The following is a 16624-nucleotide window of genomic DNA, read 5'->3' as shown; positions in this document are numbered from 1 at the left end:
TCAGTGGAATTTTCTGTTCCTTAATCTATATTTTCTTCTCTTCTATCCCCAAGTTTCTCTTTGTAAGCTGCTGCAAATACAAATAACTTCATTGTTAAATGTTTATCTTTTTCTTCTAAAAATAGCAATTTGTAAAAGGTTTTGTTATTATCATTTTTACTGGCATGATATGGAAGTCTTAAATTTGAATTCTGTGATTTGGTCCACATTTGTTTGCTCACTGGGTCACCAGGTGCCCTGCTTAATTTTCTTACAATAACATGTAATTACAATGGAATGTAGGTAGAGTTGATTTAGGTAAAGTGAATGCCAAAATGTTTCCGTGTTTCCATGTGTTTATGTGGTGGGCTGTCAATACAAAATACAAGTATCATCAGAAGCAAACTGAAAAGAAGTGTTCTTCAATAAGTAAAATTAAGTCATTGTTCAATTTTTTTGGATTAACTGTGTCACTTGTTTCTTTCAACAAGCAAATAAGGGCATCATATGTTGTAGTGAAGAATAAACATAAACAAATCGGCCCAAGTAAAGTTAAAAAAAAACAAAAAACATGGATGTGTGATTTAAAACTTCCATGACACGATAAATAAGTAGGTTTTCGTGTGAAACTAATCTCTGGAGTTTTTTAAGTGAGGATCACAGCCTGAGCTCTGCGCCTCCTACTGGCAGAGCCGCCACCAGGCTCCAAACTGATGACGTGGTTCGGTCGGTGGAGCAGAGCAGCAGGATGGCCGACCAGAGCAGGCAAATAAAACTCGCTGCAGCTAAGAAAAAGGTAAAGTATTTCACAACTGATCTGGCTACATTTCACTGGGAGCAATGGTGTGGTCTCTCGCTAGTGGGTGTACGTTGTTGGTGCTTTTTTATTTTTCGATTTATTATAAAATTCCTAAAGGAGCAGGGGTGTTGTCATTACAACCTTACACGTCGCCCGACCTCTGCGCTGTCGCTTGTACCGCCTACCTCGCTCCTCCGGAGGCGTCAGAGTCTAGGAGAGACCGGTGTTTCCTCTGGGCCTCTATTGATAGCATTAACTTTCCCAGATTATGTCGACTATTCTTAGTCGGTAGAAGAATTTATAGCATCCCACATTGTTTGATTTAGTCACTGATTAACTTAAGATACTTTCTTTTCCCATCGGTTACATGTGTCTTTCTAGCTAGCCTTAAATGTAGTGAGTTGTTAGCGCTAACGTTAACTAAGGCAAGTTAACGTTAGCAAGCTGGCTAACTACTGAACAGTTGGCTCTAAAGAAGACCAGACAGGAACCGGACAGCTTTCTGTCTGGTCTTGCAGGATGTGTCTTGTTTTCCAAGGAAAAGGCCAACAAACTGAGCTAGCTGTGTAGCCCATTAGCAGGGTAGAATGACGGGGACTGTTTTGACAGCTGACACCCTTCTTCACGGTCCTGTTTGGTGCTGTAGCTCGGGGTGTTGTTAGGCTAACGTTAGTCAGAAACATGGCCCTATCAGATGAGAAATGTTGGCTTCAGAAAATGATTGGTCAGCTGTAGTGGTCGTGGTCGTGGTAACAAACACATGGCGCTTCTCTGGGACTCAGCCCCAGTGCTTTAGAAATGCCAGCTCTACTAGTCCCCCTTTAATTCCCTTACAGCTGTTACAGGCCCCATGCCCAAACATACACAGGCATGATAAAGTGCCCCATTTTTACGTGTAACCAAAATACATATAAGCCATTGTAGTTTGACATGAGGTAGCAACTTGATCTTGTTTGATTTAGAACAGAAAGTCACTGATCAAGTTAAAGTCACAGTCCATAACATGTTGTCAGAGGCTTTGCATTCCAGCCTGCTTGTGATCCTGATCGTCTCAATAGCTTGTGTTCTGTCAGGGTAATGGGAGCCGTACATTCCTGCTTCAGACCAAATTCACAACATCTAATTCAGTTAGCCTGACCAGACCCTCCTTTGTTAGACGACATGCTCGGATCAGCGTCTCTAGTTGGTTGCTAGTTGGAAACAATTTTCATAATAATCTCGAAGATTAGGGAGAAGAAGTATTTGCTGCATTCTTGTTCACATATCTATTGTGTTGATGTGCTACACAGCTGAAAGAGTTTCAGCAGAAGAGCTCCCCTGCCAGTGTGGGAGGAGAGAAGGGTGGTGGAGGAGGAGGAGGAGGTGGAGCAGGGGCCAAGAAGAAGAGGAAAGTGAAGGGACCCGATGCACCTTCAACAGAAAGAAACTCCCCAGACAGTGTAAGTACTGTTCTTCATTATAGGCTTTCTTGTCACTCTGTCCTTCCTGTTAAAATAACAACTTGTGTTTTGTGCTTGACACTCTTTCTGTGTCCTTGTTATGCTACTTCAGTAGATAATAGTTTTATAGTGACTGTGGGTTGGCTGGCGTTTGTTTGTTTTTCTCCAGCACAAACAGTTTGTAATGACCTGATGGTCAATTGATCAGAGAATGTTTTGCCGATTGTGAAACGATATGACTGTGTTACTGTCATGTTGGTAAACGATTTCCTCCAGACTATCAAACACATGCACTGCCAGCAGATTTAAAACCTGCAGGCTAGATGTTAGGGTGGAAATGCTTATCCTAGCAAGAGAAGAACATTGGACAACAGACAGACATAGCTTTAATCACTGACTAAAGTAGCAGTGGCCATATCTAGGTTGCATTGCCTTAAACAGGTGTTTTATTAGATATACAGAGAATTTGCAGCACAGATAATTTCATTCAGACACCATTAGTAGTTTTCTAAGCCTGTCTGGAATCTGGGATCATCACAGCTTGAGGGCTCACTGCTGAGTGCAATTGTTTGCTCTGATGCAAGTTTGATTTTTGGTGGCACTCACAAAGATGCGTCATGTTAGTAAGATTCCAATTTTATTCTGATTAACTTCTGAAAAGTGTTTTAGCTCTTTAGCATTTAAGTAGGCAAAACATTTTTTGTATTTGATCACAACAAAGTGAAATATATCCTCCTGAGACCCAGCCCACTGCCTTGTGTCCCTTGTAGTAGACAGTTTGTTCAGATCCAAACGGTCCTATGGTCCACTACAGTGGACGTGCTATAAAATTAAAAATAAATTTAAAAAAGTCTAAATTGTAACCTGTTATTTTAACCAAAAGTAGGTAGGAAATTACAAAAAACAAGAAATTGGAAGACACTTATTTTCCTTGGTTCTCAGGAGGGATAAGCAAGTTTGATGTGTTGTTTTGTAGAGCTGATTGTAGAGGAAGCTGCAACAGCAAGGGATCTGTAGTCAGGCATTGTGCCTGTCCACAAAGGCCTCATTTGGGAACCATGCTGTGCTGTCCCCGGATTTTAATTTTAATTTAAGTGTTTGCAATAATCATTTCATATTTGAATTGGGTTATTTTGACTTATAATGATAGAAAAGGCTTTACAAAAATGAAACCAATACTTTCTCACCTCTTGGATTCAACAGACTAGTCTCAGTTTCTGCTCACAACAAACCCCTGTCACTTCTCCACCTCTTCCTCCTAAGATTTCCTTTAGCAGCTGTTTCTCAGTGTCTGTTTGTTTTTATCTCTGTCACTTTCTAAATTGTACTCCCCCCTTTCACATCTCTCCACCCTTGTTTCTTCTTTCCTGTAGTTTGACAGTATTCTGAAAGCACTTAGTCAAAGCAATGGAATAGTCCTACCTCCTTATGGCAACAGCCAGGTGAGCCTCTGTCTCTTTTCCTCTTTCCTTTCTTTGTTTCTTTCTCTCTGTGTTTTCTGTCTCTGCGTCCTTTGGCTGCAAGTAGCTGCTCCTCATGTGGTATTTAATATTGTACCTCACTTCCTCATTCGTACCTCCCTGCTGTGTCAAGTGCACTTTCACATAGGCCAGAAAGCACTGGATGGATTTGAGTGCAAATTCTTGCATTGGTGCCCTGCTTTTTAAATCCATGTCAAGCATTAATAGCTGAGAAGTGCGGAGGGAGGAGCACATTTCTCTTAGTTCATCTCTGAGTTCATCCCAGTGTTTTTGCTGAGCTTGTGGAGTTTAGCATCCAAGATGTGTTTGGATAGAGTGGCATGAATCTTAGTAGTTGCATGGCTGGGGGCATCATGAAGGCATGCATCTGGGAAAACAAGAATGTATGTTGTACTTTTTCTTTAACTGTGCTCTCCTGGCTGCGTTTGCCTTTGTTGTTTTAGCTCATTATTTCCATGCTCTCTTAAAAGTGTTTTGTTATTACAGTTTATTAAAAATGTCTTACTTGTGTTAACACAGCTGTAATTCATGCAAATTACTGCTGGCAGTTATACGGTATAGTCATCAATAACTGAGCTTGTATTGTGATGCTCTGTGGTCTATTACGAAATTACCTTTATGTATGAATTTTATAGGTGACTTAACCTGAGTATTTTAGTGCTTGTAAACACATATTAAGTTTGAGATCTCAGTGTGGTCTTCATTGCTGTGCTCTTTCATCATTACTGCTCTTGTTTGCTGGCATTAAACCAGCATGTGCATTGTTTTTGTGTATGTGTCACCCCAGACCATTGCTGATATGGAGGCCATGGGGTCTTCAGTTCCTCAGCTGCTGGATGACCCAAAGGACGAGTCTGGTCATGGCTCACCTGGTCGCGGCTCGCCTGTGTCTAACCCTGCTAGTGCTAACACTACTAATAACCCTGAGTTTGTTGGTCGCACCACTGGCCTGCAGGTGTGCTTGTCTCTTTCGTCATTTTCTCCTCCCTTTTCCGTCTCTTATATCATGTCATTCTTGTGCCTGTCACATCTAGAAATTATGCTAATTTAGTAGAAAACAAAACCTGAAGTCGTGTTCTTATTTTGTCATTATGGGTTATTGAGTGTAGATTGATAGGCCAAAGTGGTAACGTTATCCATTTGAAGTCAATTCTACAGCACACGTGCCCACAAACTAAAGGTGTCTGAATACTTTCTGAAGCTAATGTATATGTGTGATGAAAACGACAGCTTTAGCACAACCCAGCTTTTTGTTTGTAGTGTTTTGATGTGCTCAATATGCTCCATTATCACAAATGCTTCTGTTTCTCAAACATGCTCTATTTTCTGCCTCGCTCTCTGCAGGACTACCCTGATACCAATGGCAATGAGAGTTTAACAGAAGAAAATAGGTAGGTCACTTTACTCTGCCTAGCAACTTTTTTTATAAAAACAAACAGCAAAAAAAAAAAAAAAAAATTCAACACGTCATACAGATACCGATGTCTTGCTATAGTACAAGGTAAATCTAGTGTTTCCCTATAAAGCAATGTTCTGTTATCAGATGCTGTATGTTAATAACTTGGATTTGTGTATTTCTTACACAACTATTTGCAGTAACATATATATTTTTAATAATGTGTGTTATCTGCAGACCGCTCTCGTCCACAGAGAGCCTGAGACAGCTCTCACAGCAATTGAACGGCCTAGTCTCTGAGGTACGATTTAAGAACCACCAGTGTTTTACTGTCTCTCTCTCTCACACACACATTTCTTTGTCATATGATGGTAGCCTTTAAATAATAATACACATACACTGATGTGCGCTTTCAGTGAGGGTGTGTAGCAGCTATTCTTGGCAGGAATGCACTGGATGCACTTTTCAAATTTGTCCCGTTAGTCTCAACTGGTGCATCAAATCAAGCTCATACATTTCATCTGAACTTGGCACTGTTTTGCTCAGTCTGCTGAAAAACCAAAGTGTGCACTTTTGTTTTGCTGCTGACCTTTTAATATACTGACTAAAGACATTAATGGGATCAGTAAAGACAAGCATTTGGCTGATCAAATAGTGAGTCATACATAAAATATGCAATATTAATATATTTTATTTTATGAGAAAATATATTCAGTCATTCTTGCCCCACTTGATGAAATGCAGGTCTTACAGCTACTCATTAAGCAAATTGTTCAACTGCAATGCTTCAGTTTTATGTTTTTAGAGACAAACCATTTTTCATTCAAGCACATACAAAACTGTGTCGTCACTTGGCAACAATGTCTCTTGGAAACTTAGTGCTTGTAAAGGTATATGTACATAAGCCTTACTTAAAAAAAACATGACACATATTGGAAGTACATTACTGTCATCTGTTTCTATTACAGTCATCTGCAGCATATGTGAATGGGGATAGTGCACCTTCTGTCAGTGAGAGAGAACTTGAGGTGAGATGGAAATCTAACTTTCTGTCATGTGTCAGGCACTGTACTGGCAGCTAAGCCTTTTTGAGGTGGTGAATGTGTGAATGAATGAATGAATGGATGATTGGATGCCTAAGAAAGAACTGAATAAAAAAACTCTAAACACTAATAGTAGAAAAATTGTGCCCTTTATATGTAATTGTGGTGAATAGTCTCACTGGTGAGAGCTATAGGAGAGGTACAGAAACACACCACTGCCCAACAACCTCTGCTGTGCCTTTTTGCACCGTGTTTGGTTTCAGTAGTCACACAGTGGCTCGTACGTTGGTCCATTGAATGGAGCTTAGAAGCTGTTAGCACCGGGCAGTAGCTTCATATGACAAACGGCAGTCATGTGGACATGTCCGCATCTTGCGATTACCATATAAATAAGTTGTTATGAAGGCGCTGCTACTTCAACTGCCTTCATTAATCAGTTTAACAGCTATCATGTGTATTAATTATTGGCTCCATGTGTCATTATTAAACACAAGTTTGTACCCGTTGTATAGGTGCTCCTGTTCGCCTCATGTTAATGATTCACCTTTGAATTTTTTTTTATCTCCTCCCATGTTCTTTGTTTGACTTTTTCCACTGCAATTTTATCCCTCTCTTCTTTTTATTTATTTATTTATTTTCTTCTGTTCCTTTCCCGGATGCATGTGTGCACGTGGTAGAGTCGGAACCAGGAGCTGGCAGCCGCCCTGGAGTCCAGCAACCTAACAAACTCTCAGCTCAATACCAAGCTAGATCAGCTGGTAAGAAGCTGTTTGTGTTTGTGTGAGTGTGTGCGTATTTTGAGCGCACGCCTTTGTGTGTTCAAAGTAACTCCTTTTCAGCCCTGCCATAATAAATCACCATATCAGTGCATGTACTGTACGTACGTATTCTGCATGTCATCTTGAGTAACCAGAGACTGGAAGATCTCATGCCTGCTATTTGTCTTTCAATTAGGTAGACTAAAGCACACTTCTACAAATACAGCCACAGCATGAGAGCACTTTGGGTTCAGAACTGTTATAACCTACTGGTACATTCCAATTGTACAGCTTTTTCAAGTGAGTTTAGCACAGTGCCAAACTCAAAAACATGATATAAGTAACCAACAGAACAGGTTATTTGTTTCAGTACTTTTCCTACTCCTGCCCTGTCTGCCATGCAGATGAGGTCTTTTGTGCCAGAATCTTAGTTTGTTTTATGTGGCTAGAATTGGCCAGCACTGCTGCGTTGATGAAATACAGTATTAACTGATCTTTCCAAAATGTTTGTCTTGTTGATCTGGCAGGCACAGCAGTCTCAGGAGCTCACAGATCAGCTACAAAAGGTAAAAAACTTTTTTTTTTTTGTGTTCATTCAGTGAACTGTTCACTGTTCATTCCCACTGTACTGAATGTTTACTTCCTTCTTGGTCATTCATGAACTTTTTTTTTTTTTTCTTCCTTCAGGAGCGAAGAGAATTTGAGCAGAAATTTTCCAAAGAGCAGGGAGCCATGCGGGAGCAATTACAGGTAACCTCTCATAGCCACACCCATAAGTTCTGTTTGTCCAAGGGTTATCTTGACTCATGAAGAACTGTGCTCTCTGTCTGCTTTTCCTTTCCTAGGTTCATATTCAGACCATTGGAATTCTTGTGTCAGAGAAATCAGAGCTACAAACAGCACTACAATACACACAACAGGCTGCGCGTCAGAAAACAGGTGTGCATGTGTTTTGTTTTGGTTTTTTTTAATCAGTAAAGCAAGCAATTGACTTTTTTTTTTTTTTTTATTGGCAAGATTTTACCCCTAAAGCAGTTACTTAACTGTGTGTGTGTGTGTGTGTGTGTGTGTGTGTGTGTGTGTGTGTGTGTGTGTGTGTGTGTGTGTGTGTGTGTGTGTGTGTGTGTGTGTGTGTGTGTGTGTGTGTGTGTGTGTGTGTGTGTGTGTGTGTGTGTGTGTGTGTGTGTGTGTAGCCGAGGCAGACGAATTGAACAGCCGTCTACAGGCAACAAAACAAAGAGTGTCAGAGCTGGAAAGAACTCTCTCTTCTGTCTCGACCCAGCAGAAACAGTTTGAAAAGGTTTGCAGTCATCATTTTCAGTAAACACAATGTTAGAATAGTCACAGGGATGCATGAGATAAGCAACATACTGAACTTTTAATAGGCTGCACATATGTAATACAGCTGCAGGCAACCTTGCACAAAACACACACAAAAGTATTTCAATACATTCCTAATTTCATGTTGTCTTTCTCGTAAAGTGTCTTTTTATTAAATGTTTTTCTTTTTTTTTCTCCAGCACAACAAAGACCGTGAAAAGGAAAGAGACAGTCTGAGGCTAGAATTGTTAAGACTAAAGTAAGTTGCTTTTATCTTACCATACACAGTGAGATGTATTACATAAGATACAAAGCAGATTTGTTTTGTAATGAAAGATGGTAGTTCATGTCCATCAAATTGAATCTAATGAAACTGTGTGCGTGTGTGTGTGTTTGCTTGCTTGCTTGCAGCAATCTGAGTGAGGAGTCGAAGCAGCAGAGCTCAGAGTTGTCAGAGCAGTTGAAGCTCAGTATACAGAAGAATGGAACAATGAAGCTTGAGGTGGAAGATCTTCGCAAGAGGCTTGAAATAGCTGAGCTCATGTTGCAACAGGTGTGTTAAAACACAGAGTTTAACACAGCATTGTACAGCACATAGACATTAACCAAACTTTACACATGTCTCTTACCGGTAATTGGAAATGGTGGATCAACAATGTACAAAAGCAGTTTCACTTAATTTGTTTGCCTATATTACAGGAACACATGTCATTTTTTTTCATATGGGAACCCGTGGTTTACTTACTTGTTTGCCCTTTTTATTTTTCTCCAGTGCTCCAATCAGTCCGATCCCACCAGTGCCAACCAACAGGTGCAGTTACTGCTGGAAGAGAAACAAAATCTGGAGACACAAAATCACCAGGTCTCTGTCCAAGACTCTTTCTCTTACACTTATGTGTGTGTGTCACGCTACATGCTATTTAACGCAAGTTCTCCTTTTATTTTTGTATTCTTGCAGCTAATAGAGTCGATCGCCCAGCTGAAGGCAGAGAGGGACTGCTATGCGGGGCAGATTCAGGAGGAGGGCCGTATATGGAAGGACAAGACAGAACAGCTGTTAACGCAGGTAAACCATACAGGAATGTTAACACAGACATTATGACTGTCTATAACTTTGAAAGTAAAGAGAATGTTATGTTCTTAGTAGTTGTTTTGTTGTCAGACAAAAGACTAATTGTTCCATGTCTGTGTAGGTCTCATTGGTTGCAGAGGAGAGGGACAGAAACATCAACCGAGTCCAAGAACTGGAGGCTAATATCACAGAGCTAAAACATGCTGCAGGTAATAAGTGCACCTCATACTCCTCCTGTACCTCTTCCGTTACTTCAGTACTTTTTCCTCCAGTACTGTTGTTGAAGAACACCTTGGACCTCTGATTAGTTTCAGAGGGGAAACGGTAGCAAAATGTTTAAACTTCATTATGATAATCCTACTTTTTCTCCTCCAGCGTTATTATCCCAGGAGAGGGAGGCTAAGGAACATGCTGAGCCTGAGTCCTCATGTCCTTCAGAGAGCGAGGTGGCTCTGCAAGAGGCCCTCAACAGTCTACAACAGGAGAAAGAAGCGCTTACTGCACAGTATCAGGCACAGGTATGGATTACTTTTCCTCCAATCACAGACCTCTTGATATAAAGGGATTTCATGCAATGCAAATACAGTTTTATAAAGGTAATTTCTTTACATTTTAATGTAACACAAATTGATTTGCCCTTTATTGAATGGTTTGAAGTTTCTATAGCCCTTGTAATATTTCCCCAGCTGCGGGATAATGAACAGCTGAGCAGGCTGTGTGCAGAACAAGAGACGCGTCTGGGTGAGCTGGAGCGCCAGGTGGAGGGTCAGACCCAGGAGGCAGAGGACCGTCGGCGCATGTTGGAGGACGTTCAATCAGACAAGGCCACTATTAGCCGCGCTCTCACTCAGAACCGTACACTGAAGGACCAGCTGGCTGAACTACAGAACGGTTTTGTGAAATTGGTGAGGCTAAACATCTCCCCATCTGCCCTTTTGTTTTTTTTTAAATGATGCATTCAATCTTATTTATATACTTTACATTTTGGTGTCTGCATTTATTTTTCCTGACTCTTGCCAGCTTTCTCCGATTTGTTTGGTCTTTGTTATTTTGTTATATGCTGTTATTGTATTACCTCAGAGAGAGGGAGATAATTGCCTTTAAGCCCAAATCCCTGTTACTCCTTTTTTCGCACAGACTAATGAGAACATGGAGCTGACCACGGCCATCCAGTCAGAGCAACATGTGAAAAAGGAGCTGGCTCGCAGGATGGGTGAACTGCAAGAGGAGCTGCACAGTGTCAAGGAGCAGGTATGGATACACACATACACACTGCTTTATACCACAGACACAGTTGAAGGACTGCTGATGGATTTTTGTCATTGCTTTTTTTGACTATACTCTCTTCTTTGTTTGGAGTTCTTTTCTATTCTTTTTGCCACATACATATTTGTGCATAAAAACAATAGTGCAGTGTTTGAAACTAGCATGCAGAAAGAGACTACACACATGCCTTGACAACAGTCATTACCTGCAGCCTTGTGGTATAATTCCATGTTGTTGTTTTTTTGTCTCCAGCTTGAATTGAAAAGTCAGGAGACTCAGGGTCTGATGGAGCAGAGAGACCAGGTACTGGTTCACCTACAGCAGTACTGTGCAGGCTACCAGGTCCTGGTCTCAGAGAGGGAACAGCTCCACCAACAGTATCTGCAGCAGAGCCAGCTCATGGACCGGCTGCAGCACGATGAAAGCCAGGGCCGCGCTCAGCTGGAGATCAGTCATAACCAGCTCAAACAGGCGCAGGTGTGTTTTACAGGAACAGGACTTTGTGATGGATGAGAAAAGATGCAACCCTGTTTGTTGTGATAATAGAATGCAAGACACCTCACCAACATCAGATTTTTCAAACTCACAGTAAATGTGCTGACTGCTTCAAAGAAATCATTTCCAGGCTCTTCATTTTATATTGACAGTATGTGCAACTGTGCAGAAGTAATTTAATCTTTAAAATGCATTGTCACTTCTTTCCCTCTCTCTGATGGCATCAAACATAGGAGCTCCTTTTTCTTCATTGCTTTAAATAACTCTCTTTCTCCCCCTACAGGACCATTTGGAGAAGTTAGTCAGAGACAATGAGCAGCTGAAGGCTGATGTGAGGGAGCTGCTCAACAGCTCAGCTCTTGCCACATCATCCAGAGACCAAGGTAAGATTAATCTTTTACATTGGTTCTGTTTGTCCAATTATTTATTCACCTTCATCCAAAATGCAAATTTGCTGTTATTTACCAGCTCTAGGCACGGAAAGAAAATAACTGCTGCAGCCTGACAAATGATGCTATAGAAAGCTACCAGAAATTAGAAACAGTAACTGTACAAATTAGTGTTTAATTGGTGATTATTTCATTTAGGAGATGGTGTGGAAAGCCAGTCTCTGCAAGAAAGTCCAAAGACATCCACCTCCATTGTCATCCCAGAAGACTTTGAGAGCCAGAAAGAGATGGTGAGGAAGTTGATCAATGTTTTACTTCAAAAACCTCTTATGCAAATATACTTCATTCATTCACTTTGACATTTATTACAAATTATTAAGCGCAACATTTGAGGTTGATATTATGTCACTCTGTTTATCCGCTTCCCTGTTCACCATCCCCATTACATCTTCTGATTCCCTCACAGGAGGAGTTTATCCGGAGAGCTTTGGCTCAGCTGGAGGCAGAGAGGGATGAGGCCAGAAGGCAACTTGAGGAGGAGCACAGGCTCCACATGGCAGCCCGGCACCAGGCCTCTGTGGCTCTCAGCCTGGAACACCAACACCACAGCCACAAACCTGTTCATGACCATCACCACGAGCACAATCTCACTCAGGGCCAACACAGTCACTGTGAACACAGTCACGAGCACCTAGGTGAGGAAGAGTATATGAAAAGCACAGACTCTGTTGAAACAGGACGAGTGTTTTACGACTTATACGACTTTAGTTCATTATTTAGATTATATGGAGTTAAATATATAATTCTAATGTACATTCTCTTGCCTAGAAGGAGGAGTGCCAGTGGAGGTTCACCAGGCCCTGCAGGCTGCCATGGAGAAGCTTCAGCACCGTTTCACCTCCCTGATGCAAGAGAAAGCTGATTTGAAGGAGAGGGTGGAGGAGCTGGAGCACCGCTGCATCCAGCTCTCTGGAGAGACTGACACTATAGGTGAGACTATACAACAAGATGATTTTGGCTATTGTTTAGATGATGTTAATTGAGTTTTGATTGTGTATTTATATATATCAATACTTTGTCAGAAAGGGACAAGTATAATGACGTTATATGTCCTTTCAGGGGAGTACATCGCACTGTACCAGAGTCAGCGGGCTATCATGAAGCAGAAACACCAGGAGAAGGAGCAATACATCAGCATGCTGGCCCAGGACAAGGAGGAGATGAGGGTATTGTATAGAAACCTTTTTATTGAAAACAACCATGGATCTACTGTGGTTGTGCAGGATGTTTGTGTTGATTCATGTCTCCATGTATGAGATCATTAGTCACCTTCAGTTTGTGCTTTCTCCTGACTGCCTGTGTCCTGGCTGTCGTGTCTCGACTGTGCATCAGGCGAAGCTGGCAGAGCTGCAGGATCTGGTGATGAGGTTGGTGGCTGAGAGGAATGAATGGTACAGCCGCTGCACCGGAGCTGTAGCTGGTGCTGGCACAGTGAACCCAGACCTGCTTCCTGCTGGGGAGGATCACACTCACCCAGAGCACCAAGCGCATACACACACAGACCTTAATGCCATCAGTGGAGCAGGTAGGCACAACGAGGAGTATGTATGGTTCAGACGAGGGGCAGGGGGTTAAGTCTGTATTCTCAAACCACATGCACCCAGCAAGCACGTGTCTTGCAAAAGCTGTCCGTTCTCAGGTTTGTCTTTCTGACTAGATAAACACAGACATCATTTACATACAGTACAGTAAGACTTCACACAGAGGGGCAGGTCTTGAGGTAGAATGCTGAAGGTAAACTGATCTTGTGTGTACTGTGGTGTTAAGCTATGGTGGCCTTTTCTTTTTTTAATTCCATCATGTTGTTCTTCTCTTCCTCTGCTGCAGAAGCCATGGAGGTCATTCCTCTGTCAGAGCCTGCCACAGGCTTGGAAGCCCCTTTGTCCCAGACACATTTACCCAGGTCGGCCCAGACCGACTCTAAGCTGCTGGTGCCCAAAGAGGATGGGACAGCCCAGCAGATCATGCAGCTCCTCCAGGAGATCCAGAATCCCCAGGGAGCACCAAGATCACCCCCCTTCCTCGGGGAGAACCCATGCATCCCCTTCTTCTACCGGCCTGATGAGCAAGACGAAGTCAAGATCCTGGTGGTTTGAGGTGTGAGGTGTGACAGGCTGGGGTGTGTGTGTGTGTGTACATTTACATGGCTATAGGTTGTGGGGACCTGTTTAGTTTTACACTATGTGAGAGGACATTTTGGAAAAAGTATAGTGTTAGGGTGAGGTTTGGAGTGAGCCATTTAGGGTAAGAGACTAGGGAATGTGTTATGTCAGTTAGTGTCCTCACAAATATAGCCACACCCGGGTGCGTGCAATATTAGATGTGCAGAAGTCTAATATTGCACACAAGGGGAAAATGAAACATCACAGTTTACTGTTCATAGCTCATTTATCACACTGACAAACACGTCTCCAGAGGTTTGCCACCATACAAAACTGGTAACTGAAGGATGTTTTTGACCCAGTTACATTAAAAAGCCCCCTCTTTGTCCCATGTGTTGGCATTAATGTGTTCTTGGTCAAAACCAGACTATTTTCTATTTGTTGTTTTTGATTTTTTTGTTTATTTTTGTTTGATGTGCTACACACAGTGGAGATATTCAGTATTCCTAAATACATTCTGATTATTCTCCATACTGCGATTTTTAATTCCCATCTCCCTTCTCATCTCCATCTGACACATAAGTGCAATAAAGGGGCCGGATATTCTGTCCTCTCTCTGAAACAGTGCTTGAAGAGCTCTTTGAAAATTAGCAGTTTGTTTGTGTGCAAATCTCAGTTGTACACATGCCAAAAAAGAGCATCTCATTTGAATGTATTAACCTGAATATTTACCTGTTTATTTGTGTAATGTGAAAAGAAGTGAGGAGAGGGGTGCAGCGGCAGAATATCAGGTTGGGTGAGCGATAACGAAGTTAAAGTTAAGTTAGTAAAGGAACTTAGTGCACTTAAAAGCTTTGAATATGTAGGCGCTGTTCAGGAAGATGGAGGCAGGTGTCACAGGTTGGTACTGTTCCTAAAACTACCATTTCTCTACATTATTTTTTCTTCCAAACACTGAAGCTGAGTCGTATGTTTGTACAGTGCGATATGTTAATATATGTCAAACATCTGTGTTGTAATGTTGTCAAACATTCTGTCAAGACTGAAAAGTGACCACTGTTATAAAAAGGAGGTTACTGATTAATTGAGGGGATAGATGCAATTTAAAGACCCCATGAAGAAAAAAATAAATTTCAGTCAAGAAGTAATTTGTTTCTTCATCGGTGCTGAAATCAAGGGTGAAAACTGGCGTCTTCCTCGGAGTGTAAATGATAGAGCTTGGGGTGCTGTGTTGGGGGATGCTCTTCACATTATTGTTTCCACAAGCTGCCCTGATAAATACAGTTAACATTTTAGGTATTGATGTACAATATCTGAAGAAGTTACAGGAAGTTTGGTGTCAAAATTGCAATATGAAATAATTCTTTTTTTCTTTTTTCTTTTTTTTTTTTTTTTTTGCATCTGGCCGCACAAACTCAATCCACACTTCCATTACTAAAGTCACATCTGTCTTTCTGATCATCTGCTGATCTGCGTCTTCTATTTCATGGGGTCTTTAAGTTTCTAAACAAATGGATACTATAAATTAAGAGCCAGTTCTTTTCTGTTACATACTTCTTGTAGTTTATACATATCAAGCAAAAAATCGATGCACATCCTTCACAACTGGACAACTGGGCTGCGTGAGTATGTGGTGCGTGTATATCCAAACTGTTTCCTCTTCAGCTGAAGATGCATCAGTTGTACTTTTTTTTTTTTTTTGTAGAGGTCTATCAGATTATATAAGTATGATTGCACTAAAACTGTACAGAGCTTCTCATTTAGCTTATTGGGAGAAAAAGGGGGGGATCCTATGATGCCTCACCTTTGAGCTGAGGGTTCCAGTTGGAGCAAATGAAATGAGCTGAAAGTGTGTTGCTGTGTGTGGTGTTGCACTTGAGGGACGAAGGAGTGTATGGTGTGTAAATTTGATGAGACAGGCAAAACAATGAGACCGCTCACTTTAAAAAGTCGTGATGTTATTCCCACAAGTGTGGGACCAGTCAGAATTTGAGAAAATGAATAAATATCTTTCCAAAACTAGCAAACAAAACTGGTCAAATTTGTTACATATCTTTTCTCATATTGTCTCCCAAATATAGTTGTGTAAATCTCATTCGGCCATTAAGTAATTGAGACATTTAGCTTAATCCCCATTTCCCTTAAACGAAGACCTGATGTGTTTTAACTGTAGGAGAGCTCATGTTCACTATTGCAGCTTATATTTCCATTTTAGATCAAATCTTTGCACAGGCCTCTGTTTTATGAGAGTCTTTCCAGGATTTTAACATGTAAAGACCTGAGGGTCTCAGTGCTTTTGGCCCCCTGCTATATATGGATGTTTTTGGATTTTAGGGCTCCTTTTCATCTTTTATTTATGGAAGAGGACATTTTGTTAAATTATGAAATCGCACATCATATATTTATCACCAATAGAACAGTGAATATTAATGCAGATTCTGGTATTTTACTGTTATTATATAGAGCAAATTCAATTGTAAGCTACATGGAGGCTAGATGTAGTAAAACACACTGCATCTACCCTGAACCACAGCACTTTGTTATTAACAGGTGTCAATAATGTACTTAATCGTTCTAGGTTTTAAATTGCTCGCTTCTTAGCATTCTGCCATTTTTTAGTTTCCTTTGAAACATACTGCAAATACATTTGTTTTGTTTTAGGGAGTGGTCAGACCAAGAGGTAAATATACAATAAAATCCTTTTCATGGCTGTTTTGGGGCTTGTAAAATAAAAAAAAAAATAAAATAAAAATAAATGCATAAATTTACTTCCCACACTTTCTAATTCTCTTGTCTGATATGGTATGAAACAAATGGCAATGAGACAACATTTATAGTCTCTACTGTACAAGAGGTGGTGTACATACTGTAACTGTGTAACATATTGTATATTTGTTATGCCTGGTGTGTAGGGGGAAGCGGCTCTGCTGTGTTTGGTAGCAGCCTGGACTGTCTGTCTGTTTAGTACAGAATCAGGTGGTGGTGGTTACTGATTGGCTGTGATTTAATACAAAGACTGACTAAA

At 41.0% G+C, this 16624-nt stretch overlaps 1 protein-coding gene across 5 annotated transcripts; it reads left to right on the top strand.

Moving 5' to 3' along the window:
- The first annotated feature begins 702 nt into the window (after positions 1 to 702).
- On the top strand, positions 703 to 16367 carry golga2 (golgin A2). 5 transcript variants are annotated; one of them, XM_026297351.1, is made up of 27 exons: positions 703 to 775; positions 2068 to 2217; positions 4486 to 4653; positions 5043 to 5089; positions 5332 to 5395; positions 6063 to 6122; positions 6815 to 6895; positions 7423 to 7461; positions 7583 to 7645; positions 7741 to 7834; positions 8089 to 8195; positions 8416 to 8474; positions 8627 to 8768; positions 8988 to 9077; positions 9174 to 9281; positions 9409 to 9496; positions 9663 to 9805; positions 9974 to 10192; positions 10425 to 10538; positions 10806 to 11030; positions 11332 to 11431; positions 11636 to 11727; positions 11904 to 12132; positions 12269 to 12427; positions 12557 to 12663; positions 12830 to 13022; positions 13325 to 16367. In XM_026297351.1, the coding sequence occupies exons 1-27, from the start codon at positions 728 to 730 to the stop codon at positions 13591 to 13593; spliced, it is 3258 nt and encodes a 1085-aa protein (XP_026153136.1). In that variant the 5' UTR covers positions 703 to 727; the 3' UTR covers positions 13594 to 16367. The 5 variants fall into 5 exon arrangements, with proteins under 5 accessions (XP_026153136.1, XP_026153135.1, XP_026153138.1 ...); XM_026297350.1 differs by having other exon boundaries at positions 12266 to 12427; XM_026297353.1 differs by lacking the exon at positions 4486 to 4653 and adding an exon at positions 3591 to 3659 and having other exon boundaries at positions 12266 to 12427.
- Positions 16368 to 16624: the final 257 nt, after the last annotated feature.

Source organism: Mastacembelus armatus, chromosome 12, assembly GCF_900324485.2.
Source record: "Mastacembelus armatus chromosome 12, fMasArm1.2, whole genome shotgun sequence".
Taxonomy (NCBI): domain Eukaryota; kingdom Metazoa; phylum Chordata; class Actinopteri; order Synbranchiformes; family Mastacembelidae; genus Mastacembelus; species Mastacembelus armatus.
Note: the sequence above shows the minus strand (reverse complement) of the source record. Positions and strands in the feature narration are given on the sequence as shown.